Here is a 26,948-nt window from a genome sequence, read left to right as displayed (position 1 = left end):
CCACACCAGAGTTTCTGGTTCAGTAGGTCTGCAGTGGAGCCCAATAACTTGTATTTCTAACAGTTACCAGGTGATGCTGATGGTGGGCGTGGGGGGTGGGGACACACTTTAAGAGCTACAGGAATCCGGGGAAGGGAAATATGCAGAAAAACTTTTGAGGAAGAGAAAAAAATCCCTTTCTGCTCTTGCCACTGATGTGAAGAGTTCCATTTTAGGTCCAATGAGAGCCGCCCAAGCTTTGGTCAATGCATTTGTCACCCTGGAAGTACCATCCTTTAGACTTTCAGAGGAGCTTTAAAAATTGGGATACCCAGGTCCCATCCTTCATTATATCAGAATTCCTTGGGTTGGGGCCTCTTCCTTGGAACGCTTAAAGCTCCCCATGTGACTCTCATTGTGGAGGTGCCCATGGGAAGGCCCGCACAGGTGAATTACAACGGGATCTTGCGTTCCAGGTGGGATGCCTCTGAGAATCACCTTCTGGGGCTCTTGAACAACTGCCCCGGCTGGTACAGATATATCTTCCGGTTGAGAACCACTTTTCAGGGGCCACCCCTGGGTCAGGGACAGATGTCAGCTTCAGAAGGGAGTGTCTCCTCTGACAGCCCCTTGTCTCCCTCCACAGACTTCTGGCAGTTTTTTTTTTTCTTGGTTGAAATTTCTACTTTTCACTGGAAGTAGGAGAGGAGCTGAAGTTGCTGTAGGCAGCCAAGTGCCATGGTCAGAGAGGGAACACAAATAAACGAGGTAGTGAGTGGCAAAAGGACCCGGAGTCCGCATGTAGACGAGACGGGGGTTGGGAGAACGTGAGACTTCCCGGAAAAGCAGAAGCCCTCTGAGATGAGTGGCCTGGAGTCTCCTTGGAGGCTATGGGCGAAAGTGGCCAATATTTGTACAGAAGGAGTTACGACTCCCACCTTACTGACAAGGATTTCCGCGCAGAGAGTTCAGTTTGAAGGAGAAGATCCTTGGTGTATGTATATCCAGGTCGCCTTAATAATGATCTACGAGTAACTGAATTTTAATCATGAAAGCGCTGAATACAGCCAGGTAAAATCGAGGGCAATGTCTGGGGCCTTCCAGCCATAGACGCTTCTCTTTTTTCCCCCCCTCTCTGGTTAGTTCCTCTCCCCTTTTCTTGTCTGCACCGCGTGCGTGCCGGACTCCGCGGGGCCCGGTGCGGGTGGAAGCGGAGAGCGGCGGGCAGGTGCGGGCACCGGGGCGCACCTGTGCCTGCGCGCGCGCAGCGTCCAGCAGGGGGCGGCCCGCGCCGGTCCCCGAGCTCCTCTCTGAGCGCCCCGCCCCCGGCCCGGAGGCCCAGGTGGCAGCGGGGGCGCGGGAGGGCGCGTCGGGCCGGGCACCGGCAGGGCTCAGAGGCGCGGCGGCGCACGGGCCGTCCGCTCTGACGCGAGCGGGTCCTCCCTCCTCGCCGGCCCTCGCCTCCTCCCCACACCTGGGCGGGGAGTGGTGCGGCGCGGCCTCCTCCCCCGGCGCTCGCAACTCCTGTCCGGCCGTAGCTGCGCCGCCGCGGCGGGAGTAAAGGTCGCGCCGCCGGTAGCGAGCCGGCCGCGGCGCCTGCGGGAAGCCGGCGGGGCAGGTCGGAGAAGAGCGAGAAGATCGAGAAACTCCAGGCCAGCCCGGGAACATGGCGCCAGGCGGGCCAGCAGCGGACTGAGAGCCGTGGGGCAGCCAGGAGCCGGGGCCCGAACCCCGCCCGGCCCGGGCCATGTCGGTGGGCGAGCTCTACAGCCAGGTGAGCGCGGCCGCGAGGGAGGCGCCGCGGGGCCGGGGTGGCGCGCTCGGGGCCACCTAGTACTCAGGGTCGCCTTCTCCCTCGGCTACTGGAGGCGGGAGGTGACGGGAGACCCCCCTCCGCGGTGTCCGCCTCGTCACCGTCCTCGGAGTCCCTAACTTTGGTTGGCGGAGAAAGTTTGGCGGTTCCGGGAACGCCCGCACTGACCGGCCACCCGGCTCCTAGAGGTTCCGCAGCGCCACGGCTCAGCACCAAGCCAGGGCTGTCGCCCCCTCCCCGCCGCGCCCCTCACTTTCGTTGCCTGGGCTCGGCTCCAACCGAGTTCCCCGAACGGCAGGGCGACCCTGCCAGCTCTGAGCGCCGTGCGCGGGACGGGCCCCCGCGGTGCGCCCGCCGCTGTCCCCTGCTCCCGCCGCTGTCCCCTGTGCCCGCCGTGGACCCCGCCCCAGGGGCTCTGCGGCGCCGGCTCTCGAGGGCGCGCCTCCGAGGCGTCCTTTCCTCCCGCATACCCACAACAGGGAACCCTGGACTTGGGAGAGGTGGGGGTTCTGGACTTGGTGGAGAGGGAGGAGACAACCTGGCGTGAGGGCGCGGCGGCTGGATGGAGTGAGGGTAAGCAATGGGTAGAGGGGTGCGCCCTTATCTCCGGAGACCCCAGGGAAGAGCATTGTGAATTTGCTGGGGATGGATGTTTTGACGCGGCCCCTTTGGTACAAAAAGGGCTTCAGTGACTGCGGGGAGGGGGTTGGAGTAAAGTCGAACCGGGAGCAGGGTGTGAGTTTCAGGATGCCTTCAAGGTCAGAAGGGATGTGCGAGGCTGGGTGCTCCGAATCGGGAACAGGTGCAGCCCGGGCGGAGACGCCCGCGTTCCGCAGCAGTTGCTGTGGTTAAAGTTAGGGACAAGCCACCGCTTCCAGGGGAGCTCGCGGCAGCGCTGCAGCCGCCCGGGACCCCTCGAGTTTCAACCTGGAGTCAGTAGTGAGAGGGGCAAAGGCCTTTTCTTCACATGTGCCTCATGCCCCTTTAAGAAAACAAGTTTTGGATAGTCCAATGCCTGGTTTTCCTGTTCGTCTTCTTGGGTGGCCAAAACACGTTTAACAGTGCCTGTGCACACGCCTCCATGCAGAGTTGTGTGTGCGTGTGGTGTCCACGCGCGTTGCGTGGGTATGCGATTCCCGGGACACCCGCCCGGGCCAACAGGTCTGGGCTGGGTAGGAACAGTCACTTCCGCGTCCTTACCTGGCGATCACACGCGGCTGTCTAGCCCATGTGGGAGCCCTTCGGCTCCGTAGGCTGGCCACCCTTCTAAGTTTGAGGAATTTTCAACTCTCCCATTCCTCCTGGAGGCGAGCAGGGCCGGGATGAGTTCATGCTCAGGAAGGTGGCCGCGGAGGCTGTCACCTGGCTGGGGGTGGGGCCGCAGCAGCCTCAAATACCGCTTCCGAGCCCACCAGGGGCCACCTGTGCAGGATCAGGGATGGGCGACGGCCTCTGGGGGAGGAGGGGAGGAGGTGGGAGCCAGGGCGTGAACTCTGTGGCAGTCCTGGCCCTGGAACGGCACCCCACCTCTCTTAGCTGTGGAGGTATTGGGAGGATCCCTAAAAGCTCAGCTTTCAGTTCTTTCACTGAAGCAGGTTAGGTTTTCAGGAGCTGGGACTGGAGGCTGGAAGCCAGTGAGGCAGGGGAAAAATCTGAACTGGAGTGCTCAAAGAGCCGAAGCTTTGTTACATTAAAGTGCATGGAGATACAACTTGTGCTCCTAAGTAAAAGGAGTGACTCAACTGAATATACCTATAATGTGTCAAAGTCCTTTGTCAGGCAATATTGAATTGCTGTATTATATGAGGGGGAAAGTTTGTGGGGGAAAAATGGAGTTAAAAGATTAAAAATATAAACTTTATTTCTCAACACAGTTTCCATCAAGTTCAAGACACTTTTTAAAGTTATACCAGCCACTTAGTTCGTCCCTAAAGAACTGAGGGTCCTGGGAATTTAACCATGTCAATGCAGTCTCTTTTACATTATTAACTGGAAAAGATGCAGGTCATTTACTTCAAGATTAGGACACAAAGTCAGAAGGAGCCAAATCAGGACTGTGAGGTGGACGCCTAATAGTTTTCCACAGAAACTCTTGCAGAATTGCTCTTCTTTGAGAGGAATGAGAAGGAGCATTGTTGTGGCAGAAAAGGACTTTCTGGTGAAGTTTCCTGGGTGTTTTTCTGCTAAAGCTTTGGCTTCCTAAAGACACTCATAATAAGCAGATGTCTTCATCATTTGGCCTTCTAGAAAGACAACAAGCAAAATGGCTTGAGCATTCCCCCAAAATGTTGCTGTGATCTCTGCTCTGAACCAGTCCATCTTTGCTGTGACTGGACCTCTTCCACCTCTTGGCAGTCTTTGCTTTGATTGGGCTTTGTCTTCAGGATTGTACTGGGAGAGCCACATTTCATCCCGTTACAATTCAAAGAAATGCTTCAGGGTCTTGATCTCACTTGTTTAGAATTTCCATCGAAAGCTCTGCTGTTGTCTGCAGTTGATCTGGGTGCAGCAGTTTTGGTATCCATCAAGTGCGAACTTTGCTCAACTTTGTTTTCGGTCAGAATCATGTAAGCTGAACCAATTGAGATGTCTGTGGTGTTGGCTATTGTTTCTACCATTGTCAGCCCTCTTCAATTAGGGCACAAACAAGCTACATTTTTTTTTTTTTTCTCTCAAATGGGTGTGGATGGTCTGCTGGTACAGGCTTCATCTTCGACATCGCTTCGTCCCTTCTTCAAATGAATTATCCACTTAAAAACTGATTTCTTTGTCCCCATAAACTTTTCATAAAGTCATGATTTCACAATTCTTCACACTTCGTCATAAATTTGATGTTTGGTCTTGCTTCAATTTTAGTAGAATTCATGTTGCCCTGATAGGGGCTTCTTTTCAAACTGATGACTTAACTTTCTTAGTGCCTCAAACTAGACCCTGTTCTAGATCCCATTCATACTTGTTATAGCAAGTATAAAACTATGGGTTTGTTTTGGTGCAGAAAACTCTGAAATCCATGTGAATTTTTTTCCATGATATGCATTTTCCATGACCTTGAATAGTGCTCATATGAGGCTAATGGACAATTGAATAAACCCTTAATCTTCGGAGCCCTAGTTTTGAAGAACAAGAATTAATATCTGATTGCTTTTAAAGACAATACTTGTAGGAGAAAACACTCAATTTGATTTTTAGTTAGAAATGAATACATTGCATGTTAATTCTTAGGAATGATGAAGTAGTGGGAGTCTGAACTTGGGTTTCAGTGTACTTTTTCTCAGGTTATGGAGATGTACAAAACTGGTGTCACCAGAGAAAGGTCTTGGATATAAGACACTTAAAAAGTAGCTTCATTGGTGTGAGGGGTTGGCATAATTAATCCCAAACAAATATTAGAGTTCTTCCCTAAGGGCTGCTGGGCTGCACCTTGCTCTGTTAATGGGTTTCCAGTTCTTAATCATTTAGGGTCTTGATTATGAAATTAAGGAGATTTTCTGGGACCCAAGACAGTATCTTCTAGATTTATGTTTTGAGCAGTTGTTATTCTTCCTGGCAATTAACACACTTGTGCTTTACTATGAGAAGCAGTTGTGTAGTTGCCTAACCATGGTCTCCCCACTTGCCAAGCTGGCTTCTCAGTATGCATGTGAATCATAAGTTACACAGGGAAGTCGTGCCTGCTACTCAGATTCACTTTGTTTCTTAGAGATTATTCATTTTAGTGTATTATCAAAATAGCCAATGTTCCCTTTTATTTTTAACTTGCGAGTGGGCTTTCCTAATGTGATGAACATTGGAGCCAGACACACACATCAATGTATTATGTATGATGGAAATAATTACCCATTATGCTAACAGCATTTATACATTTTTGGGAATGGAAAATTTAAAGCCCTTTGATTATACCTGTTGCTTTTGTGACAGTTAGAAGATGTTATTATTGGAATATGAAACATTTAAATATATATTAGCTTGTATTAAATAGTGTTCAGTAAGAAATTAGTGTATTTCTAGTTATCTAAGAAAATAGTTTCTTTTTCCCTCCATCCAATTAAATGTGTTCTTGCTCTTCTTGATCTGTTCCCTTCAACTGGCAGTTTATATGTTATGTGATTTTTTTTGGTAGGTCGGGGGCCAAAGGGCACTTCTCTTTGAACAGAGACACTCCTGTTCTCAGAAGACCCAACACCTCACCTTTGAGAAATTGTTTTCTTTGTAGTGAGGTTTTTCTGGATGGAGAAAGAGCACCAGTCAGTGCCAGACACTTTCAGGGTGATGTCAAAGTGAGTCAGTCTCATTCACTCTCACATCAGCTCCAAAGGTGGAGCTGATGATGGTCTCTGTTGTCACAGTGGCATGCATGTGGTCTGTGTGAGTGCTTGGCTTCCAACCCATTGGAAAAGACAATGTGGGCTTTGCTTTGCATAGATCCAGAAAGAAGCCCACACATGTGCAAGCATGGTGAATACCATTTCATTATGCTGATTGCAGATAGTAGTCTGATTTTAAAGCATAAAATGTAACCTCTCCTTCTCAGGCTGAATAATACAACTCTTATCTATAGAAGAGTTACTTGGAACAAAAAATTTAAATACTGCTATTTCAAATACCTGGATTTTCAATATGCTACTTTGATTCTAGCCAGCAGAGTGAATGAGAAATCATCAAATTGAAGCTGGTGCCTTGAAACCAGTGCCTTCAAATAACCTTTTTTCCTGCTTGGCTTCTAATTGATAGGTAGTGTCTGAGCAGTGGGTTTTTGAGTGCTGCTGGGAGGTTACTTTACTGGCAGACACACCATATGTATGGCAGCTTTGCACCCAGGAGCCTTTACTAAGGGCGCTGGTTTGGGACCAATCATTTGAAAAATAGATCTTCTGTGCTGTTGGGCAGGTGTCCTTTAACAGTCCCTTACCTATACCTCAGGTAATGTAAGTTTCTCCCAAGTGTCAGTCTGAAGGCAGCAAGAGCCACCTGTTTCCTCTGTACCCAGTCACCCCTGCTGGAGGGGCTGATGATTCCTTCTTTTGCTGGTGGCTCTGAGTGATGTTCTTTTTTCCAAAAAGTGGTGACAGTGTTAAAGACATGAGGACTTGAAAAGTGTCAGCAGATGCTGTTAGTACTCCTCTTGTTTCCCCCTTACTCCCTTCCCTGCATACTTCCTTGGTGTTAGCTCACTCCCAATAGCCAGCACCCATCTCTTTGTCAAAGCTCCTGAAGCTGTTTTGCCTGTGTGCATAGGGAGCCTGGGAATTGACACTCTGCAAAAGGGAACAGTCCTTAACCAATGGCACTGTAATGACATTAGTTTCCTATCTTGTCACCTTGAGAATGGAACAGCTCTAAAGTATGGCCCATACTGTTTTCAGTTTCTTTGTACAGTTGAACTAAAGTTACCATGCTTGGGACTTTCCTTAGTATCACATGTTAGCTTGACTTCCTTCCCTCTCTTGTCCACCTTCTCTACTCCCCTACCAGTCTTTTCCGGAAAACACTACCTTACAAGTCTCTTGAGCAGGAATCCTTGTCTCAGGATCAGATTCTAGGAGCCCAAGTTAACCATAACTCATGGTGGCTTAGCTTAGTGGATGTTGAGAATCTCAAGGGCTTTGGCCCCTCTAGGGTCCTAGGAAAGGCTGAAGAGAAGCATGGAGGTTGTGTGTCACGCTGTCACTTTACTTCTGAGGCTCATTCTCTGTCTTGCATGTGGTTTTTTCCTTCTCTCATCCCTAGTTCCAATTCCGTTGATCCTCTGCTCCCCGTTTTCAGATGGGCCTATAAGCCCAGTGGATCCTGCTTCACCCTGTTGGCGATCATCAGAATTTTGAAGTTTCTACTTGTGACTTGTGGATGTGGCATATTCCAATGGCCTGTAACCTGTACTCATTGAGCAGGCTCTTGCCCTGCCCTCCTTTGTTGATAGGTGTTTTTTTTTGTTTTTGTTTTTTTTTTTTTTTTATGACAGAGTCTCACTGTGTCACCAGTCTAGAGTGCAGTGGAACGATCTCAGCTCACTGCAACTTCTGCCTCCTGGGTTCGAGTGATTCTCCTGCCTCAGCCTCCTGAGTAACTGGGACTACAGGTGTGTGCCACCACTCCCGGCTACTTTTTGTATTTTTAGTAGAGACGGGGTTTTACCATGTTGGCCAGGATGGTCTCAATCTCTTGACCTCATGATCTACCCACCTCAGCCTTGTTGATAGTTTTTATGTGATGCTTTATCTAAGTAGGCTGAGATTCTGGAGAACAGAGGCCATACCAGATGTTTTTAGGAGCCTTCAGTGTGTTTGGTGATAAAAGCTAAATACACAAAGTACACTAACAATACAGGATTATCTGTGTGTCATTAGAGGAGTGCACATACTCCTCTACAAGTTACAGGCATTTTGTAGAAGTTACAGGCACTTTGTAGAAGTGTTGGTCTGGTGGGCTACAGTATTGCGGGAAAGGCTTCCTTTAAGGTGTAGTGGGACATGACTGGGGCCTAAAGAATGAATAGGATTTGAAATGCATGAGGAGGCTGTAAAGAAGGATGTTCTGTCAGGAGGAGACAGGGGAGAGTGAGTTTAAGCATAGGGACAGGTATGAGCTTAGATGTATGTGGGGATAATTATAGCACTATTTTTAACTATTTTGAAATATAGACTTACAGAAACATTGCAAAAATAGTGCAGTTTCTATATTTTTCCAGATTGCTCCAGTGTTAACATGTCATATAACCATAGTGCAATTATTGAAACCAGGAGGTTAACATTTCTGTAATACTACTAACTGGTCTATAGAGCTCACCTTTTTCACTAATGTTCTTTTTCTGGGCCAGGATCCTGTTTAGGGTTCCACATTGCTTTTAGGGTTGTAGCTCCCTGCCCCCTTCTAGTGACAGTTGCTCAGTTTTTTGTCTTTCATGACCTTGACACTTGAAGAACATTGGTCAAGCCAGGCACAGTCACTCACACCTGTAATCCTAGCACTTTGGGAGGCCAAGATGGGAGGATCCCTTAAACCCAGGAGTTCGAGACTAGCCTGGACAACATAGCAAGACCTCGTCTCTACAAAAAATAGAAAAAATTAGCTGGGTGTGATGGCATGCACCTGTGGTCCTAGCTACTCTGGAGGCCGAGGTGGGAGGATTGCTTGAGCCTGGGAGTTGAGGTAGCAGTGAGCTGTGATTGTGCCACTGCACTCCAGGCTGGGTGACAGAGTGAGACCCTGTCCGCCCACCGCCCACCCCCCAAAAAAAAGCATTTCTCAATAATTTTGTAGAATGATTTTGGGTTTGTCAGACTGTCTTATGCTTACATGGAGGTTGTGAATTTTGGGCAAGAACACATCATAAATGCTGTGCCTTTCTCACTGCATCACCTCAGGAGACAGTGATATCAATGTGTCTTGTTACTGACGGATCACTTTGATCCCTTGGTTAAGCTGATGCCTGTCAGTTTCCTTTTATTGAAGAATGGAATTTAGAAATGAAGATCTGGTTGCTAGGTGTACTCATTACTACTTTTTGTAGTTATGTAGAAATTACAGAGACTAGAACTCAATAAATGTTTTATTAAGGGCAAGGGAAGTAGAAGAGTCAACTATGAACTTGAAATATCCACCTTGAGTGTGGACAGAAGTCAGGTTGGAGCAGGGATAATTCTTGATTTTTGACATGTTGGGTTTGGGATGAAAATGGTTTGTCTAAGTGAAAGCATTTATTTACATTTGGAGATTTACGAAAGAGCTTAGAGGAGAAATGTCAGGATCTGGGGTTCTTGCAAATGATGCCTGGGATTTGCTTTTCTTTAATGAAGAAATGCAGTTGTCTGATAGCATGGTGTTAATAAGGGTAAGATCAGGAGCTTGGTATGGGCATTTCCAAGGCCTTTGTGACTATGATCTTGAGGTGGACACCCTGGATATTGTGGCGCTCTCAGCTCCGACACATTGGAACAGATACTTTCTAAGCCTTGATTTCTTTATCTGAAGAATTGGGGTGGTACCTGCACCATGGGAAGGTTACTGGAGGCTTATAATCCTAATCCATGTGAAGTGCTTGTCTAACATAGTGTTGGCAACTGTTCATTAGTTTGCTTCTCCCTCCAGTCACCATGCTGGGTGGCAGTCAGCATTATGTGGCTAGCATGTTTTTTCCCCTAACGCTTCCCTGCTGTCCTGAAGGGGTCTTGATCACAAGGAGACTTGGTGAAAGAGGAAGTAGGATTGCTACAAACATGAACTATGAGAGCGGTAGACAAGATATGGTACTCCCCACCAACCCTGGGGAAGGAGCAAGAGCAGTCTGAAAGAAGTTTTAAGTTTAACCTGTGCTTTCTGGTCTCTTATTATAGCTTTAAAGGAAAATTAAAAAGCATTTTTCACAATGCTTCTGTTTTCCCTCTGTGAATACAAATGATTATTGAAACAATCCATACAATGCAGGAAAGACAAAAGCTCTGTAGTCTCATTCCCAGAAACAGCTGCTCTTGACCACTTAGGCATGTTCTCTGGACCTCCGTTGTCCAACAGGGTAACTGCATGTGGCTGCTGAGCACTTGCGATGAGGCTGGCCCAGCTTGGGATGAGCTGGAAGGGTGCAGTACTGTACACACTGGGTTTCCAAGACTTAGAAAAATGTATGCGAAATATCCTTCATACTTCTTATATTGGTTATGTGTTGAAGTGATTGTTATTTATATATTGGCTAAAATATTCTGTTCAATTCACCTTTTAAATGTGGTTATTAGAAAATTTAAAGTACCACAGGTGGCTCACAGTTGTAGTTTGCATTCTGTTTCTCTTGGGCAGTGCTGCTTTAGACTTATGCACAATATGTACTCAAAACAAATGGATCATGCCATGTCTATTACTCTAAATCTTAATCTATGGCTATCTTTTCCTGTAGCCTACAAAGGCAATTTTGCCATTTTTAATGGCTGCACAAGGCAGCATATGGATGTACTGTAATTTTTTCTTAAAAATATACATTTTTTAAATTGCCAAGATCTGATGCCATATACTGTAATGTGTTTAACCATTCCCATGCTGATGAGCATTTAGGTTGGTTCCAATTATTTTCCTTTTGTTTTTTGTTGACAGTAATAATTGCACAAATTTATGGGGTTCAAGTGATTTTTTTAATACACATATACAATGTATAATGATTAAATCGGGCAATTAGGTTATCCACCACCTCAAACATTTATCATTTCTTTGCATTAGAAACATTCAAGATCCTATCTTCTAGCTTTTTTGAACATACTAATAAATTGTTAATCTTTTGATACTGTGAAAGATTGTTCTTGTAACCTCATTTATTTTCTCAGAATAAATTCCTAAAGGTGGAATTGCTGGCATGCACATTTATAGTCTTCATTGATATGGCCAATAGCCACCACAAGAGAACCAGTCTGTTTCTTCGCCACTCTAAGTTCGGGTCATTGTTCTTTCTCTCTCTCTCTCTTTTTTTTTTTAAATTCTTATTCATACTAAATGTTTTACACATGTTTTAAAGTTGACTTTCATTGGAGGGTTGAGCCTCTGTTCACATACTTGGTAGGCTCTACATTATTGATCACTGGGAACAATGTGTTGTTTTCCTTATATTTCTTGTTTGTATTAACTGGCATTATTTATAACTGTTTTTGCTCATTTAAATGACTACTCTATATTTTTTATTTTTTTGAGACAGGGTCTCATTCTGTCACCCAGGCTGGAGTGTGTGTGGTGGTGCAATCATGGCTCACTACAGCCTCAATCTCCTAGGCTCAAACAATCCTCCCACCCCAGCCTCCCAAGTAGCTGGGAACAGGCATGCGACACCATGCCCAGCTAACTTAAAAATAATATATATATATATTTTTTTCTGTGTGTGTGTGTGTGTAGAGATAGGGTCTCACCATGTTGCTCATGCTGGTCTTGAACACCTGGCCTCAAGTGATCCTCCCACCTCAGCCTCCCAAAGTGCTGGGATTATAGGCATGAGTCACAGCACCCAGTCCACTCTATATTTTGAGATAGGAAAACATGGAAACCAGAATATTCAGGATACAATATATACATTTAAAGAATAAAGCACCTTGGCATGTATTTTCCCCTTCATTTGTTCTGAGCTTATGTATTTTGAACCCTCTAGTTGGACAACTACTGGTTATGGCGTGCTTTTGTGCCAGGTCACTTCTCAGCACTACATGTTAGCTCATTTAACAATAACACAGGCTTATGTGACTTTCCCAAAGCTGCCTGGCTTCAGGGCCCAGCTTCTGACCACTGTGTTCTACTGCCTTCCATGAGGTTATCTGTCCCATTTATGGTGAGTCAGAACATCATTTGGATATAAGGGGCCCTAATATAGAGGGTCCTTTCTGCCTAGCACTGCCCTGCAACTCTCCCTGCCCCAGCAACAGAAAACCCACCAAGATCAGAGAAGGATCGAGTCCATGTGCAGAAAGAACGGCAGGTGGTCTGATCCTGCTTGTGTTCTTTTGCCACTGCCACCACTACCACACCCAGCCCCACGTGCATCCTGGTGCTTCTTAAAATTCGGTCCCAAATGTAGGCAGAACCCCTGCTTTTGGTTTTCCTTAGGCCATGTAGTCCCAAACGAGATCCACATCTTCAAAAAGGCAAAGTGTAACAAAGTACACTGTCTCAGTCCATTTTGTGTTGCTGCAACAGAATACCCGAGACTAGGTAATTTATTTTAAAAAGGTTTATTTAGCTCACAGTTCTGTAGGCTGGGAAGTTCAAGGGCATTGCCCTGGCTTCTGGCAAGGCTGTCCTGATGTCATAACATGGTGGAGAATGTCAAAGCAGAAGCAGACATGTGCAAAAAGACAAAATCTGAGGGGCATCCTGTCATAACAAGTCACTGTCGTGGGAATGAATCCATTCCCAGGAGAATGAATCCAGTCTCACTATAGTGAGAACTCACTACCATGAGAACAGCACCATACCATTCATGAGGGATCCGCCCCTATAACCCAAACACATCCCACTAGGCCCCGCCTCCCACCCCCGCCACATTGGGGATCAAATTTCAACATGAGCTTTGAGGACAAATGATTCATATCTAAACCACAGCATACCTGAAATTCAAGGAGCTTAAAATTGGGTATTTCTGATCTAAAACTAACCATCCTTTCATTCTCAGGGCCTTGGTCCACTTTTCCTGGCTCCATCTCCCACTTAACATCCTCCAATGAAAAGCTGCCTCCTTCCTACCATCCTTGACATTTTAATAGGCATTTTGCTTTCTTTCTGGGCCATGACCTGAGACTCCTGGAAGCCATTCCGCATCTTCTTGTTTAGTCAAAGGCCTAGCTTAGGTATCATCATTTAATGTGCTTTAGAGAGGAATACATACGGAATAATACCATTCTTAGAATTTCTGAAACAAAATGAATAGTATTGAAGGAGATATATATATCTATATATATATATGATAAAATTGAGGAAACACCAGGGAATGAAGGAAAAGAAAACAGTCTAGAATAATTATTGGGAGGTGGGAGTGGCAGGGGAGCAGCATGGGAAACTGTACTATTAACAGTCTAATTTGGGTAGTGAGTTCACAGGTATTCATTTTATTACCGTGCATCATCAGTTATCCAAAAAAGGTGGTTCTGCTGAAAATAGGATGAGTTATAATGCCAAATTAAAAGATGCAATGCCAAATCAAAAGCTTTGAGGTCATAGGTAGTTTTTAGATTCACTGTTTCACTACTCTTTGTTTTGGGTACGCAATTGGTGGTTGAGTGTGTATATTTGCAAAATTGCTGTCATTGAAGTTGTAGGTAGAATCTTAGCCTCACATCCCTCACAGTTCCCAGGGTGGGGTTTTGCATGCTGTAGGAACTCAACAAATATCATTGAATTGGTTTAAAGTTCACCTACAACCCCCCAACCCCCCACACCCTGGTTCTAGGCATGGCTCTTTGAGGAAAGTCCTCTCCTCACCAAGGAGCCACCTTCCTTGACTGTAACATTACCTTCTGTGATTTTGGAAAGGCTTTTGGCTTGGCATAACCAGTAGAAAGCCCATCTGTTTCCTCTGGCACTTGCCAAAGTCTATGGAATGTGGAGCCCCTGTCAGGAGATAATTAAATGTTTTTCTTTTTTATGACAGTGCTTAAAGGCTTAGCACAAGGTGTGAATGTAGAATATCAGCAAAGTAACATTCATGGATGTGAGAGTTAATTTAACTGCCTTGTGTTTGAATATCCTAATTTTACACGTTATTTTGGGCACATATTTTTGCCCTTACCTTCTCAAGGGTATCATTTGTTAAGAGCACGGTCTCCTATTTTTCCCCCAATTAACTCAAAAGGTTTTATTAACAATCTTTCTCCGCCAAGCTGGCCAAAGGAAGAAAACAAACAGCCCCAAAACCAGTCTTATGAAGACCCATGGGTATTTGCATGATGAGGTGGGGGCATGTATGGATATCCACCTGTCCTGTTAGATGTAGCAAAGCCAGTGGCTTTCAGAACAGAAAACAGTGAATCCAGGAAGAAAAACTAGATCAAGTTGTTCTCTTCTCTCACCTAGAAAAGATAACAGTACTCATAGTTTTTGCCTGAAGGTTCAGACCATCTTTCGTATTCATCACGCAGGCAACAAAGGTTTGGAGCACTGTCTCACCACTGGGATGTGTTACAGCCAGCACATGAGGCTGGGAGAAAGAGCCCACCCTGGCAAAAGTAGGCTTTTGACCTTGAGTTCTTCTAATCCAACGGTTCATTTGTCGTATGAATAAGCATTAAGGAGGTATTAGTATGTTAAAGGGAGATAAATTGCCTTATCTTATCCCATCATCAGATTTAATCACATTTTCAATTTGCCTGAATTCCGTAATGAGGGATAATATTTATTTGTAAAGTAAGGAAAATGAATGTCTCCTCAGCCAGAAACTAGTGTTTCTTTGCTCTCAAGCTGCTTGCCCTTTTAATTGCCATTTTACTGTGTGTATGTGTGTGACTATGAAACAAGCTGCAGGCACCAAAATGATGGCAATGCCCATAAAATGTGATGGATTTTTATGACCAGCATGCTACATCCTGCACCGTCTGAAGGTGTTCTGTTTCCTTTGGGGTGGTCACTTGGGCAGAGGGGTGCAGATGCTGTAGCTCATCAATACATCTTATGAAACTGGCTTCAAACCTGATGGTGTGTGCTTTTGAGTCCTCCCTATGGTGACAATATCTTTGTCTGGAAGATAGGCTTTCTGTTCTAGAAATAGTTAAGTTATTCACACAACTAAGCTGGTTGAGTAAGGTGAGGACTCACTGACTATCTTGCTATTGTGGACTGTGTGTTGCTTCCAGGTATGGATGCCAATTTTGTGAGGCCTCTTACTAGCCATCATCATCTGGAGTTACAGTTAGGCTTTGAATGTTCCCAGTGATCAATAAATGTAGAGCTTTCCCAATTGTCAGGAAAATACTCATTTGGATGTAGCAGTTCTGGTCTGTTTGGTTAACAATTTAAAGACAGAATTTTATAGTTATGCTGATTTATAGTTCCACTTAAATTATATGTATGTTAGTACAATTAACTTAGTGTATGAACATATAATTACTTCAATTTTATGACAAGTATAATAGCATTAATAAATATCTATTGATTTAAAAATCACATGGAAAGCCCATTGCACCTAATTTCCTAAAATGCACTTTTGAAAGTGGATGGCGAATACTCTTTTTACTCTCTTCCCCCTGCTGTGTCAGGCAGGATGACAGGTGCTGAATGTAAGTGAATGAAAGATAAGGAGGTGGAGCAGCATCATCCATGATTGTCAAAAGCAGGGAGCACCCTTTTGACTATTCCAAGGAATGATGAATGGATGAATGAGATGTGGTCTGCCCACACAGTGGGATATATTCAGCCTTAAAAAACAACGAAATTCTGACATCTGCTACAGCAAGGATGAACCTTGAGGGCATTTTGCTAAGTGAAATAAGCCAGTTACCCAAAGATAAGTGTGTGTTTCCACTTATATGAGGTATCTAGAATGGTCAAATTCATAGAGACAGAAAGTAGAGTGATAGCAGGGTTTTTAATGGACACAGAATTTCAGTCTTTCAAGATTAAAACAAAGCTTTGGAGACGGGTGGTTGCGAGGGTTGTACAACAGTGTGAATGTACTTGATGCCACTGATCTGTACATTTAAAAAGATGACAATGCTAAATTTTGTGTATCTTACCACAATGTAAAAACTAAACTCGGGGAGCAGGTAGGTGGGAAGGAGGACTGGAAAACAGAGGTTAGGTGTTTAGATGGGGGATTGGCCTGGGTTTTGAGTCCTGGTTCCTCAGCTTTCTAGCTGTGTAATCTTAGGCATAACCTCTAGACTTCAGTTATCTGTAAACCAGGAGCAAGAGTCTAGGACATCCCTCAGGCTTGTTGATGAAATGAGGTAACATGTGAACTGTATTAGTTGCTGATAGCCACATCACTAGGAGAAGGTCATGTCCTTGGGAAGCCACAGCCCAGTGCAGGGCAGTGTGGTGGGCGCCAGAGTGGCTGGGAAGGGAGCTCTGTCTGCTGAATCACTGGCTCCAGCTCCTCAGGTTCTGAGTGGGCAGCCTTGGATCGGGTCCTCTCACCTAACAAAGCACCAGCATTGATGGGGAACCTCGAGGTTACAACATGCTTTTCCTTTTCAGGTGTGGAGAAGGCCCTTAGGAATCTTAAGATCCTGGTTTTGAGGACCACCTGTCAGATCTTCAGCCCTAGAGGTCCGGACTTAAGTGTTCCATAGCTTATGGTTATGGACCTTCCTGCACTTTGTGTTGAGAAGAGCATCCCGCATTGATACCACCAACAGGATGCTTGTGTCTATCTTTGTCCCTCCTAGCGCTTGGTATTCTTGGCTATTTTGGGTCCAAGGGCACTGCAAGGCATAGGCTTCATTCTAAGGATGCTTTAGGCATTAAGGGAGGTGAGGCTCTTTCGGGAACCAGGCTTAGCTGGTCTGAGAACTGTGGCCTAATAGGCCAGCACAGTACTAGGGGACCAGAATAATTCTGAAGTCTTCCATGGCTTTAGAGAGCAGGCTGTCCCATCAGCAGCAGGGGTGCATTGCCTTCTGTGCTAGTGCTGGCAAGGAGACTCAGTTACTCTTGTCCTTGGCCCTTTTCCTTGTCTTCTCACCTCTGCTGTGTGGTTTTAATGCCCTTTCTGAGTCTCTGGTTCCAGTTTAGATTGGCTCCACTATGCACCGCTGTCCCTGTCATTATGACCCAAGCTCTGAAGCTTTTGTAGAAGGCAGCCTCTTAATTGCTGACTCCTGGGCAGCTTCCTATACCCGGTTCAGGTAGCTTTGCCCACTTCAGATGAAGGAACTTCCCAAGATGGCTTAGTCACTGGGAACCATGTTTCCATCAAAACTGGAGGTTGCTGGTACCAGAGACCTGGTTTTTCTACTTTGGGTGCATCAAATACAGTTGCTGTGTTTCTTGTAGAACTGGATTTGGGAGACTTGTTCTAGGCCTGGTTTCCACTTCTTGCTGGATTGTGGTTATTTATGGAACTTGCATCCTTCTGCCTGAGTCTAAACTATTATCAATCTCTGCCTACATTCTGGTGGTGGCTGGTGGTTTTCATGTCTGGAAGAGCTTTAACCTGCTGTCACCCCCTAAAAATAATGCTGGGCCATCGGCCCTAAGATTTGCCATTTATTTATTAGTATAATAATAAACATTTTTTCCTTGGATTTTATCTCCTCTTCTAAAAGTGTTCTAGGTCCTCACCTTTTTTTTCCCCTCCAGTTGCTTCCTCCACTCCCTTAGTTGCCTCACACTTTAACCTTCTGTAATCCATCCTTAATAAAGGCTCTAGGGATGGCTCACTGTGTTAACATCCCTGAAATCTGACTGGCAGTATGAAACCAAACCCCTTTCAGCAGGCCACTGGAGTCACACAACACTAGCCGTGGAGAGAGTTCTTAGTTAATGGGACAGATGCGAAGATGTCCATCTGAATTGCACTCACATTGCAGTGTGAACCATCTCAGAAATCAGAAACTGCCTAAATGCTGGCCAAAGAATGATGATGTGTCTGGAGCTGTAAATAATACCCGAAGCCCTGGAATGGTAGCCTGTTTCTAAAGTGAGGCAGCTGAGTGCCAGCCAAATTATTTAGGTTATAACTGTTTTCTGCTGAATCTCACTCAATAAGTAAACTCTTGGCTTAACACTGGAATTTAAAATCTTGCCTTATGCTTTTTGTGTTTTGCTAGGGGGTCAGTCGTTGCACTTCCCTGCTGGGCTATGTTTATGCATCTCAAGTGTTTTCTGTTGCTGAGTACTGTGGATACTAAGAAATGAGAATTTTTTTACGTAGTTATTCACTGTGGCAAACAGTGGTTAATATCTGAGCTAGTTCATGGCACCAGACAGGGAAGTTGATATTTTTCAGTCATATACACTTTCTGATTTAGCAGGGTGTTATATCAGTGGGAAGTGGCATTGATTCTACTTTGTGCCAGTTTGGGCTGGGAGCATTGGTGGTGATCTGAGTCCGAAGCTCTTAACGCTCTGATTTGTGAAAATGGTCACATTCAGCTGATTGTGTGCACCACAACTACCCTCTCCCCACAGCAGAGATGTCTTCCACTCTTAGCCTCGGTGGGTTGGGTAGTATTACATAACAGACACAAGTATTCGAGAGTCTTTTTGATGCTTAGCATGGTGCCAGGTGTAAAAGGTGAATAAGACATAGTCCTTGCTATTAAGGATTACAGTGCAATAAGTGCTATTCAGGAGTAGTGTATCAAGGAGGTATTTAACAATATTCTTGCCTTTGGAGATGACAAGAAGGATGGGCTGTGGCACCCTTCTACTGCAGGCAGTTAGAGGTTGCCTGGCTGTCATGGCAGCCATGAAGACAGTGCTCCAGGAGGCTTCACCTCTTGCTATTCCCTGTGGCTGGGTGTGCCTGCCTTGCATGTCAGTCTCTCAACATACCTTCCTATCCCTGCCTCAGATCAGTTTAGGAGGACTGAATGCTCTGTCTAGAACCACAGTTCAGTGGGTGGTGATGAAGACCCACATCATTTGGGGGCTTTCAGCCTTCAGAGCAGTTCTCTCTGAGCAGTTTAAAAAGAACTCTTGGAATCCCTACTTTGTTCACCTGGAAAACTGCTCCCTCCCACCAACTCGAGGGAGGGGCTCAAGGCAGTTAAGGAGAGCAGGACTTACAGGAGACAGCCTGATTGGATGGGTGGGGGATAGGGCTGAAGTTTTGTTTGCTTGCTGAGTGAACATTATTGACATCAAAGAGAATGATTCCCATAAATTACAATGCTGTTTGAGGAAGAAGGCAAAGACGGGAGTATATAAAAACCAAAACATAAACGTTTAGAAGCTGTTAAAAGCATTTGATTATTGTAGCTGCCACCTTAAAATGAGTTCCTCTAGAACTCATCCCACCCCTTAGTGTATAATAACACGGTAATATTCAAAGTATGGAGGCGTCTATTTTCATGAATCTTCAGGGCTGCCTCTGCATGGAGCTGTACCTTTTTTTGTCATGTAGTCCTTTGCTGAAGCTTATTTTTGGATAAAATTCACTTGGCACCAACTTTTTTAAAAAAATAAGATGGCCTGTGTTTCCATGAAATTAGGGTTATCCTGATTTATATAATTGTGTTTTAGTTTTACTGTTTTGGAATTTTTTAACCAAGGGTGTCATATGAAATTTTTTCAAAGCTCAATGCTCATTATCTCCCTTATAGTACAACATGTTTCCTCTTAAATGAATAAGTGTTAGCTACGATTTCTATGGTCCTGGCATGCTAACATAGTTTAAGACGACTTCAGATGTAACCATAAATACACAGGCAAGAAACTTGTGCTGGGAACTTTTTCACTTGGGATGATAAACGACATTCATGAGTGCACACTTGTCTTATGGGAGCAGAAAAAGCAGTTGCTTAAATTGTTGCAGCCTTTAGAAAAGGATAGTGCTGTTGATTTTATGTACTACAGTAAGATTGCTATCACATTAACCTCTTTATGGTTTCTTTTAATTATCACGACAACAATTTGCAAAAAGAAAGACTTTTGAATGGAAGTTTTACAAAGTTCCTTGGGTGAACTCTGAGTGGTGGCTCTTTGACCATCAAGAAGTTTTGGTCAGGGACCAAACTTTGATCAGGGACCAGGTATGCAAGGGAGGATGAACTTTTGAAGACTCTAGGAAAACACCTCCTTTGAAGAGGACTAAGTAACAGTGGCAACTATTTTTACAGCTTGGGTACATCTGGCTCATGGATGCATTTAAATTTCAGAAATGCAGTTATATGTGCTAAGCATAAGTGAACAAAAATCCCCAAGGAACCAACCAACAAAATGAGAAAAAATAACTTCAGTTGTGTGAACCATTGACAAGCTCATTGAGGATACCCCAGGGACAAGAGTGAGAAGGAAGGAGGGAGTCTTTTTAGGCAGTTCAGAGCCTCTTGAAGTTAGAACATCTCACCACCGTCATGGGCAGTGCAAGGGATTTCCAAGGGTAATTTGGGTGCTGCATGATTTTTGCTTTAATATTGACTTTAGCATTAAGCCAACTCCCTCCCAATAAGGTGTGACTCCGTGATAATATATTCTGATTTCAATGACATATTTTAAGGGGATCTTAGTAAATGCAGCTCATCCAGAGGTAGATGCCCAGGACAGCAAAATGCCTGGAAACCATAGCATGTGACGAATGGCTTGGGGATCCAGGACTTATAGTCTAGGGAAAAGGAGATATAATCCTAAAATACTGCAGGGCTGTCATGTGGAATTCATGTATTTCCTCTCTGAGTTCTTCCAAAAAGCAGTATGACCAGCAATGGGTATGTGTTGTGGGAAGGTGGACTTAGCTTGGTGCAGGGGCACGTGGTCAGTTGAACACCCCTCAACCCCTCCGTGGTGGAATGGGCTGCCTGTGCAGAAGTGAGGTCTTCATCTCTGCAGGTATCTGAGCTGGCTGTGCTTTCCAGCAAGGATGCCATAAGGGAGTGCCTTTGAGTAAGAATTTGACCTTTGAGTAAGAATTTGACCTTTATGACCTTAAAACTTCTTGCCCACCTGAAAGGTGTCTAGAAATGACTGCTTATTGTGGAGGATATAAAATTACAGTGACAAAGAATAACTTCACATAGACAGTAAAAGAAGGAAGGAGTAAGTCATTTTCTGGAGATTCTACTTACCCATAAAAATAAACCTAAAGAAATTTGATGGTTTTTGTTTTTCTTAAAGAAATAGGTTTCCAACTCACTTGATCTTAAGAACAGAAATCATCAAGCTTTTACTGATTCAGTATAAAATAGTTTAAAACATGCTTTAGTTCCATGTTGTGGTTATTTAGTGGTGGGAGGTAGGAAGGCAACGGAAGATGACCACCTGTTGTCTTTTAGGATAAAGCAGCTTGTGGGTTGCAAGCTTGGATGCAGACAGAAAAGGGATGAGAACAAATGAAGGAGATTAGAAAGAGGAAGGATGATCATGATGGTGGAGGAGAGTGAAAGTAAAGAGGGAGGCAGGCATGGTGTGGCGTCTGCCACCTGGCAGGCTGATACTGCATGAATCCCCTTGCCCAGAATGTTGCTTGGGTCAACCCTAGAGGAATGGCTACGGAGGGGACATGGATCAGATTCCCTGAGAGGCTGGCTGGGACCTGTTTTGCCTTTCTTTAGATGTCACTTCCCCATAGTGTCCTGGAAGCTGATGATTTAGCTTTAGATCAAGCATCTCTTTAACGACAGATCCAAGATGTGCCAGTGGCCTGGCTGGCTGCCCTCAGACTCCTCCAGCCATCACTCTGCTTGTCACTTGACCAGAGACTTGGTGTGGGATATGTTCTTCCAGGAACAGGGCCTGATGTCTGAGGCCAGACACTTTCTGCAGTGGCAGCATGTCTGCACTGGGCAAATCACTAGCACCTATGTAAGGCATTTGTATGATCAATCAAATGAAAGAAACATAAGGCATTTTCCACTTCACACATGTGCATCAGTACCTGTATATTACCACACCACTGCTACCCCCTAATTCTGGCCATGTGGGAAAGGAGAGGTGGCCTTGAAGGAACTCACGATGGCTGGCTTCTGCTTTTCCCCTTCAGAAAACATCAGGAGTCTCTTCTTAACAGCAGTGTCATCTTATATTGGTGTATACTTTGTTTTCCATGATGTTCTCCCATTTAGTTGTCCTTTTCTTGTCACAAGAGCCCTCTGAGGTAGGGAGGACAAAGAGGGAATGGAGACCCTGAGCTGTTCAGCAACATACTCAAACTCATGATGCAAAATAGGACTGGAATGCAGGGCTTCCATCCCTGATGTCAGGGTTCTAGCACATGACATCCTGGTGTTGGTGCTGTACCTTCTCAGGAGCTAGGGGCTGATGGGAGTGAGAGTGCACCATCCCCTGCGATACTCGCTGTGTGTATTTTCCTGGAGGCTCAGTAGCTTGTTTGTCTCCAAAGGAATTAAGTTCCACATGAGCCAGTTTTCATAATAAACCTCCTTTTATGTATCTTTATCCTATTCTGTTTATCTGCAGAACACTAATACAGATTTGGTACTGGGAGTGGGGTCACTGATGTAAGTACCAGAGTCTGAGGGCTCCCATGTCCACAGGCAGGAGAAGATCAATGTCCCAACTTGAGAGAATTTGCCCTCCTTCTGTCGTTTTGTTCTATTTGGGCCCTTAATGGATTGGGTGATGGCCTACCCATATAGGTGAGGGCAGACCTTCTGTACTCAGTCTGATTCCAATGCTAATCTCTTCCAGAAACACCCTCACAGACACACCCAGAAAGAATGTTTTACAAGGTATCTGGACATCCTTTGGCTCAGTCAGTTTGACACACAACATTTGCCATCATGCTGACCCATTACAGGAAGTGAAATGGTTCAGTCTGAAAGTGTGTGCCTTTTCTAAAGTTGCTGCCTCCCAGTAAAAGATGCTTAGAAACAAGCTTGTATGTTGCTATTCCTGTTTCTCCCCCCAGCTCTCACCATCCCAGTAAGAGGCATGATCCAGCAGCCTAAGACCCAGATCCAGGCATCATCTGTGATTTCCCCACTCCATCAGCAAGTCCTGTTGGCTCAGCTTCCAAACGTTACTTGAATCCTCGCTCTTCTTGCCCCCTTACTGCTCTGACCTCCAGTCACCACGATCTCTGGCCGGCATAATGGAAACTGTTTTCCAACTGACTCCCTGCATCTTCCCTTGTCTCCTTCCAGTCTGTTCTCTGTGCAGCAGCCAGATCAATCTAACGTCAGTCGGGCTCTGTCACTCCTCTTTTGGAAATCACGTAGATGCTTCCCTTGGCTTTTGGAATAAAATCCAAACCCCTTACCAGGCCCATGAGGCCTCCTGTAATCTGGGCCCTGCTATCCTGCCCCATTAGCATCCCTGTCTTCCTTACCTGCTGCATCCATCCACACTGGCCTTCTCTTTTTTTTTTTTCCTGTTTTTTGTTTTTGGAGTCTTGCTCTGTTGCCCAGGCTGGAGTGCAGTGGTATGATCTTGGCTCACTGCAACCTCCACCTCCCAGGTTCAAGTGACTCTCCTACATCAGCCTCCCAAGTAGCTGGGATTACAGGCTTGTGCCACCATGTCCAGCTAATTTTTTTGTGTTTTTAGTAGCGACGGGGTTCGCCGTGTTGGCCAGGCTGATCTTGAACTCCTGACCTCAGGTGATTCACCCACCTCAGCCTCCCAAAGTGCTGAGATTACAGGTGTAAGCCACCGCGCCTGGCCCACACTGGCTTGCTTGTTCACTGAACAGTGCAGGTGTCTGGCCACCTCAGTGCCTTTGCACCTACTCCTAGTTCATAGATGTTCTTTCCCAGTCTTTGCACTGGGGGCTTCCTGTCATTCAGGCCTCTGCCAAGTCACCTCCTCTGGGAGGGCTTCTCCACCGCCTACTCAGATCATTGCCCTATTTTGTTTTTCTCCTCTCATAGCTGGCTCTCTTGTTTGCTTGTCTTCCTCACCTGGATCCTGAGGTCCTTGAGAGGAGAGCAGCACTTGTCCTGTTCACTGCGGAGTCTCCAGTGCCTAGGATACATGTAGCACATAGAAGGTGCTTGGTAAACATATTTAAAATAAATGAGTGACATCACCATAGATTTACTTTATAGGGTAATGCTGCATTTGGCAGACTTGTCTGAATCATTTTACAGATCTTTCAGTATCATTGAGGGAGAGTCATCCACCCACTGCATGAGAGTCTTGCTTGAATACTGGACTTGGCCAATTCCATGTATAACGAAACTCACAGTGGTAGGACCTTATGGTATCAGGAATACACTGGGAATCCGATTCTCTAGTTCTGGATATCAGTGTACTTTCTTATCTGGGCCATCGTATAAGAGAAAAAACAGTCTGGCCAATCTCCTTGCACTCACTAATGTGCTAGCACAGTTCGGCCTTTTTTTTTTTTTTTTTTTTTTTTTTGTCTTTTTTTGTCAGGGTCTCACTCTATCACGTAGGCTGGAGTGCAATGGCGTGATCATGGCTCACGGCAGCCTCGACCTTCTGGGCTCAAGTGATCCTTCCCCTTCAGCCTCCCAAGTAGTTGGGACTACAGTTGTGTGCCACCATGCCTGGCTAATTTTTAAAGTTTTTGTAGAGATGGGGTCTTGCCTTGTTGTGCAGGCTTGTCTCAAACTCATGGAGTTCTGCCCTAATGAACACGAGGCCTCCAGGGGTGGTTAGAATGAGGGTCTTTGCTGATTCCACAGACTCTGAACAGCCATTCTGGTTTAATCCTCTTAAGAATTCATATATGTCTTTTAGTAAATAGGCACAAGGAGGAAGATCCATTGGGGCAGATTTTTCTGAATTGAGTTTTGGATTTGGCTGTTACATGAGGAGCCTCTTCTGGCTTTCTGTCTGTATTCTTTCCTCTGGTTTTAAGGGTGAAATACATGGGGTGGGGATTGACACTCACTAAACAATAACCATTTATGGTGGTTGGTTGCCCGTCTGGGATCATCCACACCTCCATTTCAACATTTTGACAAAACCCCTCCTCTATGCAGCCATGTGCCTTGGGCTGAAACAACACTGCAGAACCCACCAGAACTCTGGACTTCTTGTCACATGAGATAGAAATGCCCTTCTGTTCAAGCCAGGTTGAAGCCTCCCTTATAGCCAGAGCATAGTAACTGATCATCTATCATTTGATTATTGCCTTGTATGAGCCACTGTTTCCCCAGCAGAATCAGCCCACTCATAATCGTCTGAATGTACCTTGAGTTTTCCATATCCATGCTGTATCTGCCTGGAATGTTCTGTACCTTTATATTTCTAAGTTTATTGTCTCTCTTGAGACCAAGGTCAAATTGCAGCTTCTCTATAAGCCCTTCCTGACTTCTTCAGCCTAAGGAACTCTATTCTCTGTACAGAGGCAATTACTGTAAATCGTGTCCATCCATTACATGGTCTTGGCATCTCCTCTCATGCCTCTGCTGCTGTCGTTGGCCTGCAGTGTTATTTAATATCTCTTGGATGATTACTCTACTTTTTGCATATTTGCCTTATCTCCTCAACTTATCTGTGAGGGTGAAGATCGTGCCAAGTGCCCAGCACTGTCTTATGGAACAGGCATTCAGGACTTCCAGATTTGAGGAACAGGGCTGCATGAGACTGGCGGCCGAGCATCCCAAGATTCTGGGATTTCTGTAGGATTTTGAGGGCCTGGCAAATACTAGCTGAGGGGATGCTAGCTGCAAGGAGAGAGAGCCTCAGGGAGGCAGGTGTGGGTTCACCACGGGGTAACAGGATTTTGCAACTCTTCACTTCTGAAACCAATGTGAGCAAGTACAGAAAGATTGAGTGCTGAATTTTCCTGTAGGTTCTTTCTTCTAAGGTTGGGTAAAATATCTCTTTTCCTGTTTACTCTTACTTGATCTGTTGTTCTAGTCATTCATAATATAATCTTCTAATCTCAAAAAGTGAAGCCATGTTGAACTGGCGGTGTTGTTAATGATATACTATGTGGATTAGGAGAACACTGGATTGGGAGTCATGGTTCAGAATTCTTGTTCCATTTATGCCAGTTCCTTGCTGTGAGACCTTGGACCAGTGGCTTAATCTTGCTCAACTTTTTCTTATGTGTTAAATGGAAACAACTGGAGTCACCCCACAGTACTGTTCGGAGTGAGAAGAAAGCAAAATAGTGGTAAAAGGAAACTTTAAAGAGGAAAACATATTGGCCGAACATGAGGTATCATGGTAATAAAAATGTGATTAGAAAATAAAATATAGAATGATTTCTAAGAAACAAAGTCAAATTATACATGAATAGTTATTTATCAAAGTCCCTGTTTATTTGTAGGTAATATTCTAAAGGTTACCTTAAGTCTAGCATCTAGGATCTTTCTCATAGAGGCGGTGTTCTTGTGGTGGTCTAGTCAAAAGTCAAAATGTATTATCGAAATAGTACATTTCTGATGGAAAACTTGAAAACCTGCTTTGACTCATTGCGATGCTGCGGTGCTACAGAGATCCTGGAGGCCCTGCTACTGATGCTTCCGGCCAAGCCTCCTTTCCTCACTGCCCACTGCTGGACAAAATGCATTCTCACAGCTTCTCTGCCCTCTTGTCCATGCAGCAAGTCACAGCTTTTCTGTTAACTTTTTGGTGGGTTTTCCTATTAGCAATAGTGGGGAAATAGTAATGGAATCATAGTCTTCTGTCTTCTACCTATTAAATATATCAGTTATGACTTCTTTGGCTGTAACAGAAAACCCTACTACCATGACATCGACCATCAAAGAGTTTATTTTATTCCATACTACAGTATTTTTGGAGGTGGGCAGTCTGGGGCCCGTGTGGCAGGTCCACGGCTCCTATCTCATTGTCCTGCTAACCTTGCTCATCGTGGGACTTGATCCTCACATCTGTATTCTAGGTGGAAAGCAAGTGGAAAGGTGAAGAGCAAAAATTTCTTTGAAATACTGTGTTTTGAAATCTTTTCAGACTTCAGGAAAATTGCAAGAGTAATTCAAGGCACACTCACATACCTTGAATTGGGTTTAAAGTTTTGTCCATTGACTCAGTAATACCCTTTATGATAACGGTACCAATCCAGGGTTATACATCACATCCACTTGTCATCTCTCTCTAGTCTCTTCCGATCTGGAACGTTTCCTCAGTATTTCCTTGACTTTCA

At 45.0% G+C, this 26,948-nt stretch overlaps 1 protein-coding gene across 2 annotated transcripts in view; it reads left to right on the top strand.

Moving 5' to 3' along the window:
* Positions 1-1,371: 1,371 nt before the first annotated feature.
* The window catches only part of MYO5B (myosin VB), a 369,650-nt gene continuing 344,073 nt past the window's right edge, over positions 1,372-26,948 (top strand). The window contains exon 1 of one of the 2 annotated variants that reach the window (XM_034943673.3): positions 1,372-1,753. In XM_034943673.3, the coding sequence (XP_034799564.1) occupies positions 1,727-1,753 (27 nt within the window). In that variant the 5' untranslated portion in view covers positions 1,372-1,726. The remainder of the gene's footprint in view (positions 1,754-26,948) is intronic. The other variant, XM_034943674.2, reaches the window with a different exon arrangement.

This window comes from Pan paniscus, chromosome 17 (genome assembly GCF_029289425.2).
Source record: "Pan paniscus chromosome 17, NHGRI_mPanPan1-v2.0_pri, whole genome shotgun sequence".
Lineage (NCBI taxonomy): Eukaryota > Metazoa > Chordata > Mammalia > Primates > Hominidae > Pan > Pan paniscus.
The sequence above is the reverse complement of the archived record's forward strand: the minus strand, read 5'-3'. Positions and strand labels throughout refer to the sequence as shown.